The 17,181-nt window shown below is 40.9% G+C and overlaps 1 protein-coding gene across 2 annotated transcripts; it reads right to left on the reverse strand.

The window, feature by feature from the left end:
* Nucleotides 1–1,490: 1,490 nt before the first annotated feature.
* Nucleotides 1,491–11,506, reverse strand: LOC143873547 (uncharacterized). Of its 2 annotated transcripts, XM_077376822.1 has the most exons (5): nt 11,343–11,506; nt 11,044–11,251; nt 7,310–7,615; nt 4,644–7,216; nt 1,491–4,527 (listed from the first exon to the last, which is right to left on the reverse strand). In XM_077376822.1, exons 3-5 carry the CDS (start codon nt 7,331–7,333, stop codon nt 3,168–3,170), a joined length of 3,957 nt encoding a protein of 1,318 aa, XP_077232937.1. In that variant the 5' UTR covers nt 7,334–7,615; nt 11,044–11,251; nt 11,343–11,506; the 3' UTR covers nt 1,491–3,167. The 2 variants fall into 2 exon arrangements, with proteins under 2 accessions (XP_077232937.1, XP_077232936.1); XM_077376821.1 differs by lacking the exon at nt 11,044–11,251.
* Between the last annotated feature and the right edge of the window lie 5,675 nt (nt 11,507–17,181).

Here is a 17,181-nt window from a genome sequence, read left to right on the forward strand (position 1 = left end):
CTTAATTTTGAAAATACGAAGCCATTGACAATTAGTTCACCAAATGCTGGAAAATTTATTTTCCATGGAACAAAGTCTGTCTTCACGAGCACCCAACTCCACAATGCAGGAGAAGAGAAATGGCTTTGAGTCTAGGGGTGCAACTTGGGTCGGGTTCAACCCGTATTTTGACCCGAGTTGCACCCCTATTTGACTCTGTCTGATGATTATGGAAGCCACCATCTCCTTTTGCAAGGTTTTCAATATTTTACTTTGGAAAGCACTTCTCCAAATTTTGGAAAATAAAAACTAGGGCTGCAACTCGGGTCGGGGTCGGGTTTTGGAGAACCCAACCCCCTACCCGAGAAATATCACGGGTCGGGTTTTTTTTTCCGGAAAACCCACGATTCCCAAACCCGGCCCTACCCATGATAAATCTCGAGTCGGGTCGGGTTTTGGCAAGGCAACTCCAACTCATAGAAGCAGAAATTACACTTGAATCAAAAAATGATGTAATTACACTCACATTACACTTGAATCAAACAATGCTAAACAATGTTGTAATTACAATCAAACAATGCTGAATCAAACACTTGAATCAATTCAACTCATAGAAGCAGAAATTACACTCACATACAATAACAGTGGGTGCGTGGGTTTTAACTTTTAACTTTTAACTAACAATAGAAAAAAATGTACATACTATAACTTATGTAACTCGGGTAGGGTCGGGCCCCTTCAAACCGGCTCAACCGAGATTCATGCGGGCTTTTGAATGCTCAACCCGGCTCGACCCGAAACCCATTAAACCTGAACCCAACCCAGGCTATTTTCGGGTCGGGTCGATGCGGGTCGGGTAAAACCCGGCTCGAGTTGCAGCCCTAATAAAAACTCCACAATGCTGGGTGTCCCAAGTGAAGAAAAGGGGCACATTTATCATTTCCCATGTTTAAGCATAATCTATTTTGCATAGAAAGACTACAGTTGCAATTTTCTCTCATAGGTTAAGCAAGGGCTTTAAAATTATACAATATTAGTCCATAGAAAACGTCCCTAACACCCTTACTTTGAATAAACTCAACTATCAAGAGCCTTTATCACAACTTTTGTACCACCCCACTTTATCAATAAGTATGTATTTTTAGTAAGTTACCTTCACTTTCTCCTAAATTATTAATGCGCTGAAAATGTAACATCTCACTAAATCTCCAAAGAGTTCATCACTTAGTTGATCGTCCTTGAGGAGCTAATGTGAATAATTCTCGCATATCATTTTGTATTTGAAGACTAACACCATTAGAATGGAGGCTTTGACTCAACTCACTTTCCTAGTACCAATCTCATTCTTCTAGTGAAGAGATAAGTGAACTGATAATGGCAATGGTGCCTCTTCTGGGTTTAGCAACATCAACCTTGGTTTTAGTTGCTTGGTGGAGTAAGCATTCTGTTGCTGGTTCACATCTCTCTGTTGTGGTCTAGAGAAGATCTACCAACTACAAGAGACTGAGCCCTGAACCAGAACAAACCCATAGAAAACAGAAGTTGCTCTGCTACAATTTCATACGTCAATCTCGAAGTTAAAAGCAGACAATAAGGCATAAAGTCAAACCACCCATGTGGCCCTTATATCTCTGATTCCTAATTTCCACCTTGAAAAGTTAGGCTTCAGATGAACTTCTATCAGAGAAACTAGCTTACACGATTTCCGTTCAGATGCAGAAATAGTTCAACACATGCCACCCAGTTGGAAATGGGCCATCAAGGAAGGACTTGACTTCCAAACACACCATATAGCTCCATCAGATCCAAGCCCCAATTACCAATATAGTCAAAGAAAGATAGCCACAGAGGGGCCATAAGTTGAACATCCAAATCGGCAGCTCTTCAATTCTAAAGAAATCTCAAGAAGATTACCAAATGCTCCCCCATCAAGAACATGCAGTGTCCATACCAGCTCATAAAGCAATTCATCATGCTAAATTCCTGGTAATCCAAAATAGTTTTGAGGAGAGTTCAAAGAAAGCACCTCAGACCACTAATCCAATCAAATCTGACTTTTTTTGCCGTTTTGATCTTTAAACTTCAGTGCCCACAGCGAACTCTTCAGAATCACAGCTTAATCACCCCAAATACCACTCTCCAACTTCTTAAATACAGCTTCAATGATTTGAGAATCCACATTTCCCCACCACTCCAAAGATGTCTATCAATGAGAGAAATAAGCCACCTATAACTGTTCCAAGTTCTGAAACACAAATATCTATCCAGCTTCGCGTGGAAACCTTCCTCACATTCAAACGGATGGTGTCTGTTTTCTTACCAGTGATTTACACATCATATGAGCACATTTATAATCAAAAGCAAAAACAAAAAAAACAAAAAAACCCCAAGAAATCGATCTTAAAAAAGGTCTGCTCAACCACAAGATATTCCAATCAATCACATGTGACTTTAACCCTGACATACCAAGAATTAGATCACAACGCATCTGTCGCTCAATCCAACCAGCAGATAAAAGTCCACAGATCCACAAGTAGCTAGCAAGGATGTAGAGGTCAGTCCATTACCTCAAATAGTCAAGGCAGACAGCAGAAGGCAGGCAATTTTTTTTGATGGGCCACTTGTAGTAATTTGAAGTAGGGGGAGAGAGACAGTACTGTTGGTGACAGGTCAAGGTTAAGCTATTTTGGCCAGGTGCTTGATGACAGAATTTAGAAAGAATGGTGACGCCATTGAAAGGTGCTTGATGACAGAAATTAGAAAGACTCCTTGCTGCGTACTCTCTGAGCAAAATTATAAAAGCTGATGAAGGTGAAGAAATTTAAGAAGAGCTTCAAAAAGCTCTTCCATCAAATAACTGTGTGAGTGCATGAAAATGCTAACCAGTTGTATCCCGGGCCATAATTGCATTATGTAAACCAACTAAAGCCATGACTCCATCTTGACAGAAGCCAAGACACAAATTTACCCCAACAGCCAACCTGAATTCTCTATTGATCCGTTTAAACCCATAGGTTGCTTTCAGCATGTAACCTTCATATAGAACTGAAAATAGGTCTGCAACTTGCTCCAATGGGTCATATAGAACTGAATATAAGTCGCAACTTGCTCCATAGTTTAAACCCCATTGGACTCATTTTTCGTGATGCCCCACCCCATCCCACCACACCCCCAAAAATAGAGTTCTATTAGAACCTTCCTCGTTTCATCCGGACAAAATCCTTGAAACCATCATCTTGCCATTCCTGCCCACCATGCATGTAATTATCTTCTTGTTCCTCTATGCTTCTCGGTCTCCTAGGGTTCCCTACTCGATTCATAACACGCCCATCAAACTCCCTTGAACTGCCCCTCTCATGAAACTCTACATCAGCTTCAGCACAAATTCTATATGGCCTAGAACCATCTTCCACATGATAACGGAAGCCTCTGAGATCAGCATCAGCATCAGCATCATAAGGCCTGATAGAACGAACTGCCCCACGTCTATTACTACCCTTGTGTCTCTCATCCACAAATTCATCACCAGCAAACTCATCAAATTGTGCTGGATTTAAAGGTCCAAAATACTCGTCACCTTCTGTCCTTTCTCGAGGGTCTATCATATCAAGCCTCCTAATGTTTCTCTGCAAAACCCTGCCCGATGGGCTCGTATGGGAAATGAAAGAACGGGGATGATCGTGCTCCCCTGAAGGTCTCATATCTCTCATTTCATTATTCAATTGGGTAATGTGAGGAGGAGGGGAACCATGCCTTCTTCGCATCATTTCTTCAGTAAAACAAGGATGTTGATTAGGTGATCTCATCCGCTCCACTCTGAAAATTGGTGGAGATCTGCGATGCATTAGTTCTGGGTGTCCATCAAACCCATCAGGAGATCTGGATCTTGGAGGAGATTTGGAGCAGATGCGAGGTACAAGTAAAGGACCCCTCCTCTGCATAGGTGAGAAGCTCCTCTCTCTCCGAACAAAAGGGAAAGGACCCTCTACGTGATCATATTGAGGTTGTCGCCGTGGGAATTCCATCATCTCATCTGGCAAACCCCTCATGATTTTTTCTTCGTGCCTCAGTGCAACCATATCAAGGGCACCGCCACCAATGCACCTATCAGGGCTGAGGTCTCTCAGAGATCTGCGTGACAGTTGCATACCGAATGACGACATGGGCCCTTCTCTCCCTCCGGGTGATCGCCGTCTTTTAAATGATGGATGTCGGTAACTTTGCAATTCATCATTTACAAGTTTCCTCCCTGGCCTCCCAGCACTTTTAATAGAACCATCTTGTGCAACAACACGGCCATTGCATTCAAACTTCATGGCAGCAACTGCAGCTGCATTCTTAGCTCTAGGGAATCGAAAACCAGTATTACTAGTAGTATAGTGTTCAGAATTAAAATCTTGATCAGGATTCCAGTTACCATGCTGGGTATCTAAAGGGTTTTCAACACGTCCTCTGACATGCATAAAATCAGATCCAGAAATTTCAACTGGTTGATCTTGATTCTTATCTCTTCCAAATTTCCGGAACCCGTCCATGCAGCTTTCATCTCTGAAAAAGACAAGAAAAATCAAATAACAATGCATTTGGAAAAAGGTAATGACAATAGCTAGCCAGAGAACAAAAAAGTAATGACAACAGCTAGCCAGAGAACAAAAAAGTATCACCTTCTCGCTCTGCGATGTAATTTATCAGGAAATTTCTCTCTTTCAAACCGCGATGAGAATGACCTGCACGGAATGGGCCTTGTTCTTCCTGAAGATAATCCATTAGGGCCTCGAGCCAAATTAATTATCCGACCTCGATTGGCCCTACCAATGGCATTTTTAATTGCTTGACCACCATTTACAAATGACTCCTTTTGAGGAAAATGTGTATGGCTCTTTTCTGCTGGGTTAATTCCTTTAGCATTCTCAACTTTGGTTTCCGTGTCATTCTTAGCACATTCCATGGTCGCCTCTTGGTTTGCACTAACTGCTTGATCAGACATTGTTTCCAGTCTCTTCAAGCCATCCCTTCCCAAGTGACCCCGTTGTACCCTACGAACAAGCTTTACGATTCTCTTCTTACTTGATCCAGTTGCTGGCACTTCAATGGCAGAGGATTCTGGTAAACATGGCTCTACACTAATGACCTTATCATTCTTCTCACTGCAAATAGTGTCCTGTTCTTCGATACTATCATTCTTCTCACTGCAAATAGCGTTGTCCTGTTCTCCGATACAATGAGCACTCTCGGTTTCGCCAGGATTCTCTGTTTTATTAGCACTATCCTCAACATGTGATGATTCCATGACTTGATCATCCATGGGACAAACAGCACCATCAGTTTCCTTATCTATTGAATCTCCACAATCTACCTGTTCTGCTTTTCCTTCCTCACATATACCCCCAACAGCACCATGAACCAAAGGTTCTCTAACTTCACCGTCTTCATAATCATCATCGGCATTATGCGGCTTGACCACCGCATCGCCCACGTTATTAACACCATCTGACTTGTAATCACAATCATAATTATCATCCCCTGCGTTTATGTTAATCTTCTCATCCTCATCAGTTTCATCTACTTCACGATTTGAATGAGAATCTACAATAAGTGTGTCCCCCAAAGTAGATTTGGATGATTGGGGATTCGTACCTTCTAAACAGGGCAATTGCAAAATGCCTGACAAACCATCAGTAGTCACAGTTTCTTTATTGTCAGTAACCACAGATTCAGAAGCCGAGTCTGAGGCATTCACAATCTCACTGGTTTTCTGGGCTACCCCCTCATTAATAGGCATTTCCATGCTACAAGGATTAATATCCGAATGGCCTGACTTTCCTTCCACAGTCTTAAGGTCATCTTTACTCCCCCCTTCAACCGGTTCAGATTTTACAATTCTAAACTCTATTAATTTCTGATTGATTGCATCCACTCTCATGAGGCGTTGATCACACTCAAATAATTCAGATTTTACAATTTTCTTATCAACTGATTTGAAATTGTGTTCTTCCAATGCTCTAAAATGTATGTTACTAACTTGCATATATGGTTCAGGTTTTATGGCTTTACAGTCAACCAATTTTGAATTTCCAGAATAAGGCATCAGCTCTGCTGACAAATCCAGATCAGATGATACCCTCATCGGGTTTAGTCTATTAGATGGACAAGCAGGTCCCAAATTGAGCCGTGACGGGAAACCAGGAGAGGGATTAAGCTCTGGATGAAGGTGAGCCTTGGATTTATAACATTCATCCGGAAGTCTACAGGGGTTGGGGAGGTTTATGTTGTCTACACATCCAACAACAGTATTCTTCCCTGAAAATGAATGGGTGCTTTCTGGTTCTCTAAGAGCTCTCTCTGTTGGGCATATCAAGGGCTTCTTATCAAGTGTGGCACCCAGATCCAACCCATCAGATCCACTTGATGGGTGGTTCGCAATTGATTCTCCCAAAGGGCCCTCCCATGTATCCATCGTAGTATTCAAATCCCAGTGTGATCTGTTTGAAGGCAGATGAGTGCGGTCAACTTTTGATTCAGTTGCATAACCTGTGTTCTGAGCATTATTTTGTTCCTCAGCTGAACCAAGATCCTTTTGCTTGCCACGAAAAATATCAAGATCCAATGAATACTTATCCAAAATCTTTTGCTCCTGAAAGCTCCCTCCACTATTCTGGCCTTCCATAGGCAGCCCAAGAGGTTCTTTTAATGCTAACACCAATTCGGTGTTTCCAGGAACCCTCTGAAATGCGTAGTTATCACTTGGCACAAGCTTCCCTTCACTATTTATACCCTCCTCAATAGGCAGCCCTAAAGCTTCTTTCGGAGCTAATAGCAGTTCGGTACTTTCAGGGACTCTCCGAAACATGAACTTATCCTCTGGAATGAACTTTTCTTCGCTGACTATTTTCTCCCAAGACCTAGGAGAGACAAAAACATTTGAATGCTGAAAATCTAATACAAGAGAATCTTCAATTTTTGGCATCAATTTTATATTTCTATCAGTTAAACATCGTCCTCCATCCTCCAAGGTACAATCCTTGATGTTAATGGAGACCTTCATCTGGCCATCTGCATTTGATGACGAAGACTCTGCCTCCGGGATAGATTGTTCCTTCTGTGGTGGGTCAGGTTCCCCCGGTTGTGAAGATGGTTGAGGTGGAGGTGATGTGGACCAAATTGATGGTAATCTCCTTTTCTTGATGGGTACACCTGCAAGAGAATCGCTAGACAGCCGACCAAGAATAACTCCACGCTGCCCATAGAAAAGAAAACAATTAATATTTGAAATCTTGGACACTGCCTCAATTAATGGCATTTAGGAGAAGCTAGTTAAAAAGAAAGACACCTCTTGATGTTCGGATATTGGCATATCTCCAAGCTTTTTAAGGGTAAGAAAGAATAAAGCCCTACTGATTTAAGTGTTCAGAAGAGCACTCTGGCAAGCCTCTGCAGCTGAAGAGAAGCTTGAAAAACCCACCCTGAAATTATTTTTTTTACCGCCGAAGAAATTTTGAGATCATGCATTTTGTGGCAGAGCTATGCTTGTTGTGATCCTTGAACCCTTTCACTGCATGACAGTTGCATATGCATACACAGAAAATACAGAGGAGCAGAGATCAGCCATACAACACTCTTAACTCGCGTATATGACCTGCAGCACATACATGTATGAAACGGGAAATTAGAATATACTTCAGAATGAAAATATATAAAAATGTAACAAATTCCATCTTGACCAAAAGAATTGGGTAATCTTCCTCGAGGGAAAAGAAATGGAAAGCCAGGTATAGGTTAAAGATCTTAGCAAAAAAAATCCCTGATTCCAGGAGATCACTGACAAGTATCACGTATAATGGCGTAAAGTTAATCGAAAACAGGTACCGGGGTTTCCAATTTGCTGGTCATAAAGATATGCAAGGTTAACAACATAAGGAAAAACATTCGATTCAATCAACACTAACATCACTAGGTATTGCACCAGCAACCAATGGTATGGAGCTAACTATGAAAAATGTCCCTAAATGAGTAGATGTTCATCATATTCGCTCCCGGGTATAGAAAAATAAAGTCCAATCTAACATTTCAGCTATCCTAAAACTATAAAAGCTTTCTAAGGTTTATAAAATTACAGTCCGATTAGCATCTAAGTCACATTGTTTTTTCAATGGCATGATAATATTATAAATAAGGCAAAGAGAGACCGAGGAGGTCAACCCGAGAAATGCAAGAGAAGATCAAACAGAAAGAAAAAACAAAAGCCAAACAAAACAAAGCAAAGTAACAATCAGGGGGGAGAAAATCAAACATCTCCAACCCTGGCCTATCGGCACCCTCCCGAGCTAATCTATCTGCGACACTATTAGCGGATCTCTTGACATAGACAAACGATATCCACGATCCTTCCACCCAATCTAGAATCTCGTTGAAGTACTGCGCAAACCACCATGGAGCAAAACCTTAGAACCTCCAAGCCACCAAATAATATAGAGTCTCCAACAATCACTGCTCTGTCAAGGGAATCTTCATCGAAACATTTTAGAACTGGGTGGTGCACAGCTCGAACCTCCGCCTCGGAAATATCTGATACTCAGAGAATGCCCAAGTAACAGCACCCAGAGAATCCCCTCCCACAATATGCCAGCTGGACCCGGGTTGCCTCTACTTGAACCGTCGAAGCTTGACTTCAGGAAACCTTGGGCTGGAGGTTCCCACACTTGAAGTCACAAATATTGTTCACAGGAATTTCTCGGCAAGGGAAACTCACAGGATATATTAAATTTTGTATTTTTCGGATTTATATCAGGAAATACGATAAAAAAAAATTTTAAAATATAAAAATATATAATTTTGGAAAATATAAAATAAAAATATCGTAAAAATATCGTGGTATTATTGCAATATTTTTCATGGTAAATAATAAAAATGAAAATATATCTATATTTATTAAAATCTCAGGTTTATTTTGGGATCAGGTCGTTTTATCAAAAATGTTGAGACAATCGCGATATCTTGAAAAAATCAGAGATATTTGTGGCTATGATTAGGATAGAACTATATGCCACACTCCCAACAAAGTCATCCGGTGGCTCATGGCTCACTTCAGCTATTCCAAACCGACAAATGTTTCTAAGGTTTATACAGTTGCAGCTCTCCTCGAACATGATAGAATTATATGCCAAACTCCAACGAAGTTATCCTGTAGCTGTTATCACTGAAAGATGGAATCAGTGGGTAACAATACTTTAGAATAAAAATTTGTACCACTAGAAAATATAAAATATCAACTAAATGAAACCGGAGGAACCTTAGACAGAAAGAATTTTCGATTAGTTCAACCTGAGGTATATACCCAAAGTCTGAGAAGCTATTTGAACATAAGGAATTTTCCCATCCAAGCTTGCTTCTTTTTTCTATCCAAATTCGAGAGATCTCTGAGTGAATTACTGCAAATCCAGAAATCAGTCTCCAAAAAACATAGCATTGATTTAAAGTTGCCATCTAAGTCACTGCAGAATCACAAAGCATCATTTTCTCGGCAGAATCAAAGCCCTCATTTACTTACCAATGTGCAACCCAGTTCTCACATCTGCCAACATGAGTAACCACTCAATCCATCCTCATACTCATAGCTTGAACACTAACATATCTCAAAAAACAGCACATAAAATCTTATGCATCTGATAGTGAAACATCAGGGAAGAAGACTGTTTATTGAACATCACCTCTGACTCAATGTAGTTTCAAACTTTATAAATTTGGCATCAGCTTATTACCCTGAGAAAGTTTGCTTCAGAAGTATATGTAAGCGAAATTGGCACAGCTATCACCTCGGCTGGCAGTATCAAATTACATAAATTATCATACAGTTGCAAGGCTAAAGAGACGAGTGGCAAACCATTTTAGAAGAGCCAACTGGGGGAGCAAATGATAATAAGATATTAAAGAAGATAGAAAATTCTCCAAGATCGATCCAAAGAATAATTTTATAGATAAGGAGTGATCCACCAGAAATCATATGCATCATAGTATGATGCAACACCCACGAATTTGGCATAAGGACAATCCAACAAGCATGGACCTGAACTATTGACCCGGCGAGCCTCACCTTGGATGGCCCCCATTGACCACTCTAACCAGCCAATCAATATATCCCTGCTAATTTAAATGGGTCATCGATTTTCCTTTTTCTCACTCTTCCTTTTTTCCATCGCGTTGTACAGAATCTATATTGAAAAGATAGGATTTCTTAAGTAGAGGAACCAAGTGGGGACAGAAATTCCAGTAAAATGGGTTATGACTATAGGAGATGAATTGAGTCATTTCATTTTACAGAGTGCAAAAATCAAATAAATAAATAAATAAATAATTATAGATTTAGCCTCCTTCCCCATCTTTAATGTTCATGCTACTGATCCGTGGTCATCAAGCCACAATTTTTCTCTTAACCATATCGGATATTAGAGGCAGACAATCTTATCGACCGCCATCTATGGAGACCCAACACACAAACAGAGAAACTCAGTAAACACCACAAAGACCTTGAAATAGAAGTTTGAACTACGCAATTCAGCTCTTCTGACCTCTCCTTCCCTCATTCATAGAGATCCGACCGTATTTTTCACACAATCTTATCAAGAAACAGCATAATAATAGGGGTTTCTCACAAGAATATCTCTCCAACACGCTTCAAAAACACAGATACTACAAAATCTATATACCGGCATCTCCTATTTTCCTTCAAAAGAAAGAAACCTAGAAAAAAGGCAACATCGGGAAAGTTGAGAAAACGAAATCCAGATCTCTAGGCCTCTTGAATCCTTTTTTAACAGTTCTTCAATCAGCAGAAACCCTACTGTAACCTAAATCCGGGGGAATCCAATAAATTAACAGATCTCAGTCTCAAAAACTCTCAAATTGTCAGATCCTTAAACATTTCACGGTTAAAACCTTCATCGCCTGATCCAGAGCCAAAAATCTGCTCCGAATCAGCGTAAAAAATCCACACAAAAGAAGATTAAAAAGGAAATTGTTAGAAACACGATAATGAGTAACAGATTCGTTCGTATTAGATGAAACTACCTGATCGGAGATTGAGAAACCCTAGAGGTCTCTTCATCCCTCCTTAACAGTTCTTCAATCTGCAAAAACCCTATCTACACAAAACTGCAACCTCCTCTTACGAAGAAATCCAATAAATTAACAGATCTCAGCCTCAAAAACTCTCAAATGTCAGATCCATAAACATTTCACCATTAAAACCTTCATCACATGATCCAGAGCCACAGATCTGCTCCGAATCAAGTCAAAAAATCCACAAAAATGAACATTGAAAGAGAAAAAATTGTTATACCATACAGAAGATAATGAGATCAAAATACCTGATCTTAGAATGAGAAACCCTAAAATCGATTATCAGAGAGTCCGATCTTCCATGAAATCTTCTTGATTGAGATGAAACCCTATCCCAAGATTCCCAAGTCCCTTCAATACTTCTCTCTTTCTACTCGCCGCCACTCTAGGGAACAGACCTAATAATATCCCTTCACGCGTAGTGATCTACACGTATACACGCGCTTTACTTCGAATCACCCACCGATTTACACGTATACATCACGTCAAAGAAATTTGTCGCATTAGAAAATAGATAAAAGGGCAGTGATATATTCGCCCCATTTCTCCCCCTCTACTGCATTTATGACTGTTCTTCTTTTCAAACAAAACAAAAGGGATGGTACAGGGAAGAAAAGGGGGTGAGTAAATGACTTCCAAACAGAGAAAACGTTAAGGTAGTGGGCCCAATCTGATTAATAAACTTTTAAAGTGGGCCCACCACTCACCAAAAGACGAAAACGACAGCATACATTTATCAAAAGTGGGCGGCAAGGGCATGGGGAAACGTGTAGCTTTCTACACTACGAAAGATGCTATTATGAAAACGGAAACCCGTTTTGGAAAATAAAGACGAAACTTTCTGTTTACGACACATGCGCAAGAAGACAAGGAAGTGAACTCGGATTCCCACCAAAAGCTAAAAACACTGGAATTGACCTAATCCTTTGTCAATGTAACGGAGTCCCGTTCTGGAAATGTTCCCCTTTTACAGAAGATCAACCTTCTGTACGCAAGCCAGGATAGGCGAGTTCACACGACATTTCATACGGTGTGTGGCCGTATTGGCCAGTATTTTTCCAAAATTACTGTAGGGCCCCCTCCATAAGATGATCCAAACCGTACATTTTTTTGGACCAGTAAATAGGTTGTGTCCAAGAAATCATTTCTCTAGGATGATCATAACCTTCTGATACATAGAGATTTCTATTATCCCTTCATAGATCAGAGGGTCAGGATCATCTTATGGAAATGATTTCTAGGGACAACATATTTACATTGTGGTGCAAAAGATGGACGGTTTGGATCATCCTATGGAGAGGGTCTTACCGTACCTTTCCCTGGTGAGAGTCTCCTCCAATCTTGCACGCCACGTGATTTGACTGATTTGATAGCGTGCGCGTAACGAGGAGAGTGAAAATATCATTTTTTTATTTTGGTGACGAAGGGTGTCCCCACCCCCTTTGGAAGTAGGACTATTTCCTACGTATTCGCGCGATAGCCTGTAAACCACGCGGGGGAGTGAAAATATCATCTCCCTTAATTCAAAGCAAAATTAAATCTTGTACTGACTTGGGCTCTTTCCTTTTTTTTATTCTTTCACGTACGCGTACCTATCGCTATCATATGCTCTCATTTTTGTCTTTCGTTATTGTATCCATATGAATTAATGCTTTGCTAGCATCTCTCTTGGTAAAACAACCAAGTTACCATGATAAAAATGTTGTCAAGCCACAAAGTTTGAAGTGTAAAAAGATTACAATATCCATTTTTCTTAGGAAAAAGTGTTAGAAAAATACAAAATTTTGGTTAAATTGTTAAGTAAGGGTACATTCTTTTTATTTGTAAAATAGAGGCTGTCAGTGCTTTTAGAAATCCCAAATGACAAGAATACCCTCCCTACCCGTATGCACTTATTACCTTCTCACCTACCACCTTCTTCTTCCTCAAGACTTTTCTAACGTGGAAAACTCCATGGAAGAGTTTTGAAGGTTGCCATTTACAACAGGGTTTGGTAATCATGAGGGAGAGAGAGAGAGAGAGTCAGACTTCCGAGTCGGACTCTTGGAACAGGATTTGGTAATCATGAAGGTTGCCATTTACAACAGGGTTTGGTAATTTATTTTCTTTGCATTTTTTTATTCTAAAACATCAAAATCAAGCTTCAATTTATAGTTGCCTGCATGACACTAAGATCACAATGTATATCCCTATTATCTTTCGAATTTGTACTCAATTTGAAAATAAAAATCTTTGGAATTATCCCTATTCTACTGGCTTCCGTCGGAAGTCCGAACAAAACTTCGGACTTCCGAATGGAAGCCAGTAGACATAACCAAAATATTGGTTACATTCGGAAGTCCGAAGGTTTGTTCGGACTTCCGAAAAAACGTTCGGACTTCCGACGGAAGACAGTCAAACTTTATAGTTCGGTAATTGTCATATGTAAGTGCATCCTTTTGGTATTTTTTTTCGTAATTTTAATACTTTGCTTCCATTTTTTCATAAATTTTCATTTAAAACTTAGCACTTCACCACAAATCCGTAATGATTACTATTTTTTACAAGTAATGATTACTATTTTTTGCAATTATGCTTTTGCTAGCCACCTTTGCACCCATATTACTTCTGCCAATCTTTGCATCAAATGATGGGCCACAAGCCGAGAAGTTGCCTCGGCAAAGGTGGCTAGCAAATTCCCATAAAAAAAAGGAAAATTTTATCCACACTACTGTGTTTTGATGAGGCCACTCCTCATTTAATTAAAAGTACGGTATGGCCCTTCATAGCATGATCCAAAGCGTCAATTAGATGGGCCACAACCTAAATTGGTTGTGTCCCAAAAATTATTTCCATAGGTTGATCCTAACCCTCCGATCTATAGAGGGTTAGGACCAACCCTCTAACATTCTAATCAGAGGGTTAGGATAAACCTACGGAAATGCTTTTTGACGCACAACCTATTTAGGCTGTGGCCCATCTAATGAACGGTTTGGATCATCCTATGGTGTGGGCCATACCGTACTTTTAATAAAGTGAGGAGTGTCCTCATCAAAATACGGTAGTGCAGATATCATTTCTCAAAAATATCTTAAAAAATACGGCAAAAATCCGGGTGACACGCCGGTCGACCCGGCCCGTACGGGCCCTGCGTGGGAACCACATTTTCTACCCCGAAACCACTAGGGAACCAAATTTTATACCTCGGAACCACTAGGGAACCAAATTTTATACCTCGAAAACATTAGGGAACCACATTTTCTACCCCGGAACAACTAGAGAACCACATTTTATACGCCGGAACCACTAGAGAACCACATTTTATACCTCAGAACCACTACCGAACCACATTTTATACCTCAGAACCATTACAGAACCACATTTTATACCTCGGAACCACTATGGAACCACATTTTATACCTCGGAACCACTAGGGAACCACATTTTATACCCTCGAACCACTACCGAACCACATTTTATGCCTCAGAACCACTAGGGAACCATATTTTCTACCCCAGAACCACTAGGGAAACACATTTTATACCTCCGAACCACTAAGGAACCACATTTTCTACTCCGGAACCACTAGGGAACCACATTTTCTACTCCAAGACCACTAGGGAACCATATTTTCTACCCCGAAACCACTAGGGAACCACATTTTATACCTCGGAACAACTAAGGAACCACATTTTATACCTCGGAACCGCTACGGAAGCACATTCTATACTCCGAAACCACTACGGAACCACAATTTATACCCCGGAACCACTAGGGAACCACATTTTATAGGCCGGAACCACATTTTATACGCCGAAAACACTAGGGAATCACATTTTCTACCCCGGAACCACTACGGAACCACATTTTATACCCCAGAACCACTACGGAACCACATTTTATACCTCAGAACCACTGGGGAACCACATTTTATACCCCAAAACCACTAGGGAACCACATTTTCTACTCCAGAACCACTAGGGAACCACATTTTATACCTCGGAACCACTAGGGAACCACATTTTATACCCCGGAACTACTAGGGAACCACATTTTTTACCCCGGAACCACTACGGAACCACATTTTATACCTTGGAACCACTAGGGAACCACATTTTATAGCTTGGAACCACTATGGAAGCACCATTTATACCTCGGAACCACTAGGGAACCCCATTTACACCACGAACCACCAGGGAATCACATTTTATACCTCGGAACAACTAGGGAACCACATTTTCATCCCCGGAACCACTAGGGAGCCACATTTTCATCCCTCAGAACCACTAGGGAACCACATTTTTTATCTTGGAATCACTAGGGAACCACATTTTATAAGTTCAAACCACTACATAACCATATTTTCTACCAAGGAACCATTACGGAACCACAATTTGGACCCTGGAACCACTAGGGAACCACTTTTTCTACCCCGGAACCACTACGTAACAAAATTTTATACCCCGGAACCACTAGGGAACCACATTTTATACCTCAGAACCACTACGAAACCACATTGTATGCACCGGAACCACTCGGGAACAACATTCTATACTTTGGAACCACTAGGGAACCACATTTTATACCTCGGAACCACTATGGAACCACATTTTATACCTCGGAACCACTAGGGAACCATATTTTCTACCCCGGAACCACTAGGGAACCACATTTTATAAGTCAAAACCACTACGGAACCACATTTTCTACCGCGGAACCATTACGGAACCACATTTTATAGCTCGAAACCATTAGGGAACCACAATTTTCACCCCACTAGGGAACCACATTTTCTACCATGGAACCACTAGGGAACCACATTTTATAACTCGTAACCACTAGTGAACCACATTTTATACCCCGGAACCACTAGGGAACCACCATTTATACCCCTGAACCACTAGGGAATCACATTTTATCCCTCGGAACCACTAGGGAACCACATTTTATACTCCGGAACCACTAGGGAACCACCATTTATGCCCCGGAACCATAGGGAACCACATGTTATACCTCGGAACCACTAGGGAACCACATTTTATAGCCCGGAACCACTAGGGAACCACATTTTCTACTCCGGAACCACTAGTGAGCCACATTTTATACCCCGGAACCACTAGGGAACCACATTTTATACCCCGGAACTACTAGAGAACCACATTTTCTACCCCGGAACCACTACGGAGCCACATTTTATACCTTGAAACCACTAGGGAACCGCATTTTATACCTCATAACCACTAGGGAACCACATTTTATACCTCGGAACTACAGGGAACCACTAGGGAACAACATTTTATACCCCGGAACCATTAGGGAACCATATTTTATACCCCGTAACCACTAGGGAACCACATTTTATACATAGCAACCACTAGTGAACCACATTTTATACCTCGGAACAGCTAGGGAATCACATTTTATACCCCGGAACCACTAAAGAACCACATTTCATACCCCGGAGCCACTACGGAACCAGATTTTATACCCCAGAACCACTACAGAACCACATTTTATACCTCAGAATCACTAGGGAACCAGATTTTCTACCCCGAAACCACTACAGAACCACATTTTATACCCCGGAACCACTACGGAACAACATTTGCTACCACAGAACCACTAGGGAACCATATTTTATACCTCGGAACCACTAGGGAATCACAATTTCTAACCCAGAACCACTTGGAAACCACATTTTATACTAGAGAACCACTAGGGAACCACATTTTATACCTCAGAACCACTAGGGAACCACATTTTATACCCTGGAACCACTATGGAAGCACCATTTATACCTCGGAACCACTAGGGAGCCCCATTTACACCCCGGAACCACCAGGGAATCACATTTTATACCTCGGAACCACTAGGGAACCACATTTTATTCCACGGAACCACTAGGGAACCACATTTTATACCTCAGAACCACTACGGAACCACATTTTCTACCACAGAACCACTACGGAACCACATATTATACCTCGGAACCACCAGGGAAGCACAATTTCTACCCCGGAACCACTTGGGAACCACATTTTATACTAGGAAACCACTAAGGAATCACATTTTATACCTCGGAACCACTAGGGAACCACATTTTATACC

Source organism: Tasmannia lanceolata, unplaced genomic scaffold (genome assembly GCF_043159265.1).
Source record: "Tasmannia lanceolata isolate RefF3 unplaced genomic scaffold, GAP_Taslan_0.1 ptg000002l, whole genome shotgun sequence".
NCBI lineage: Eukaryota > Viridiplantae > Streptophyta > Magnoliopsida > Canellales > Winteraceae > Tasmannia > Tasmannia lanceolata.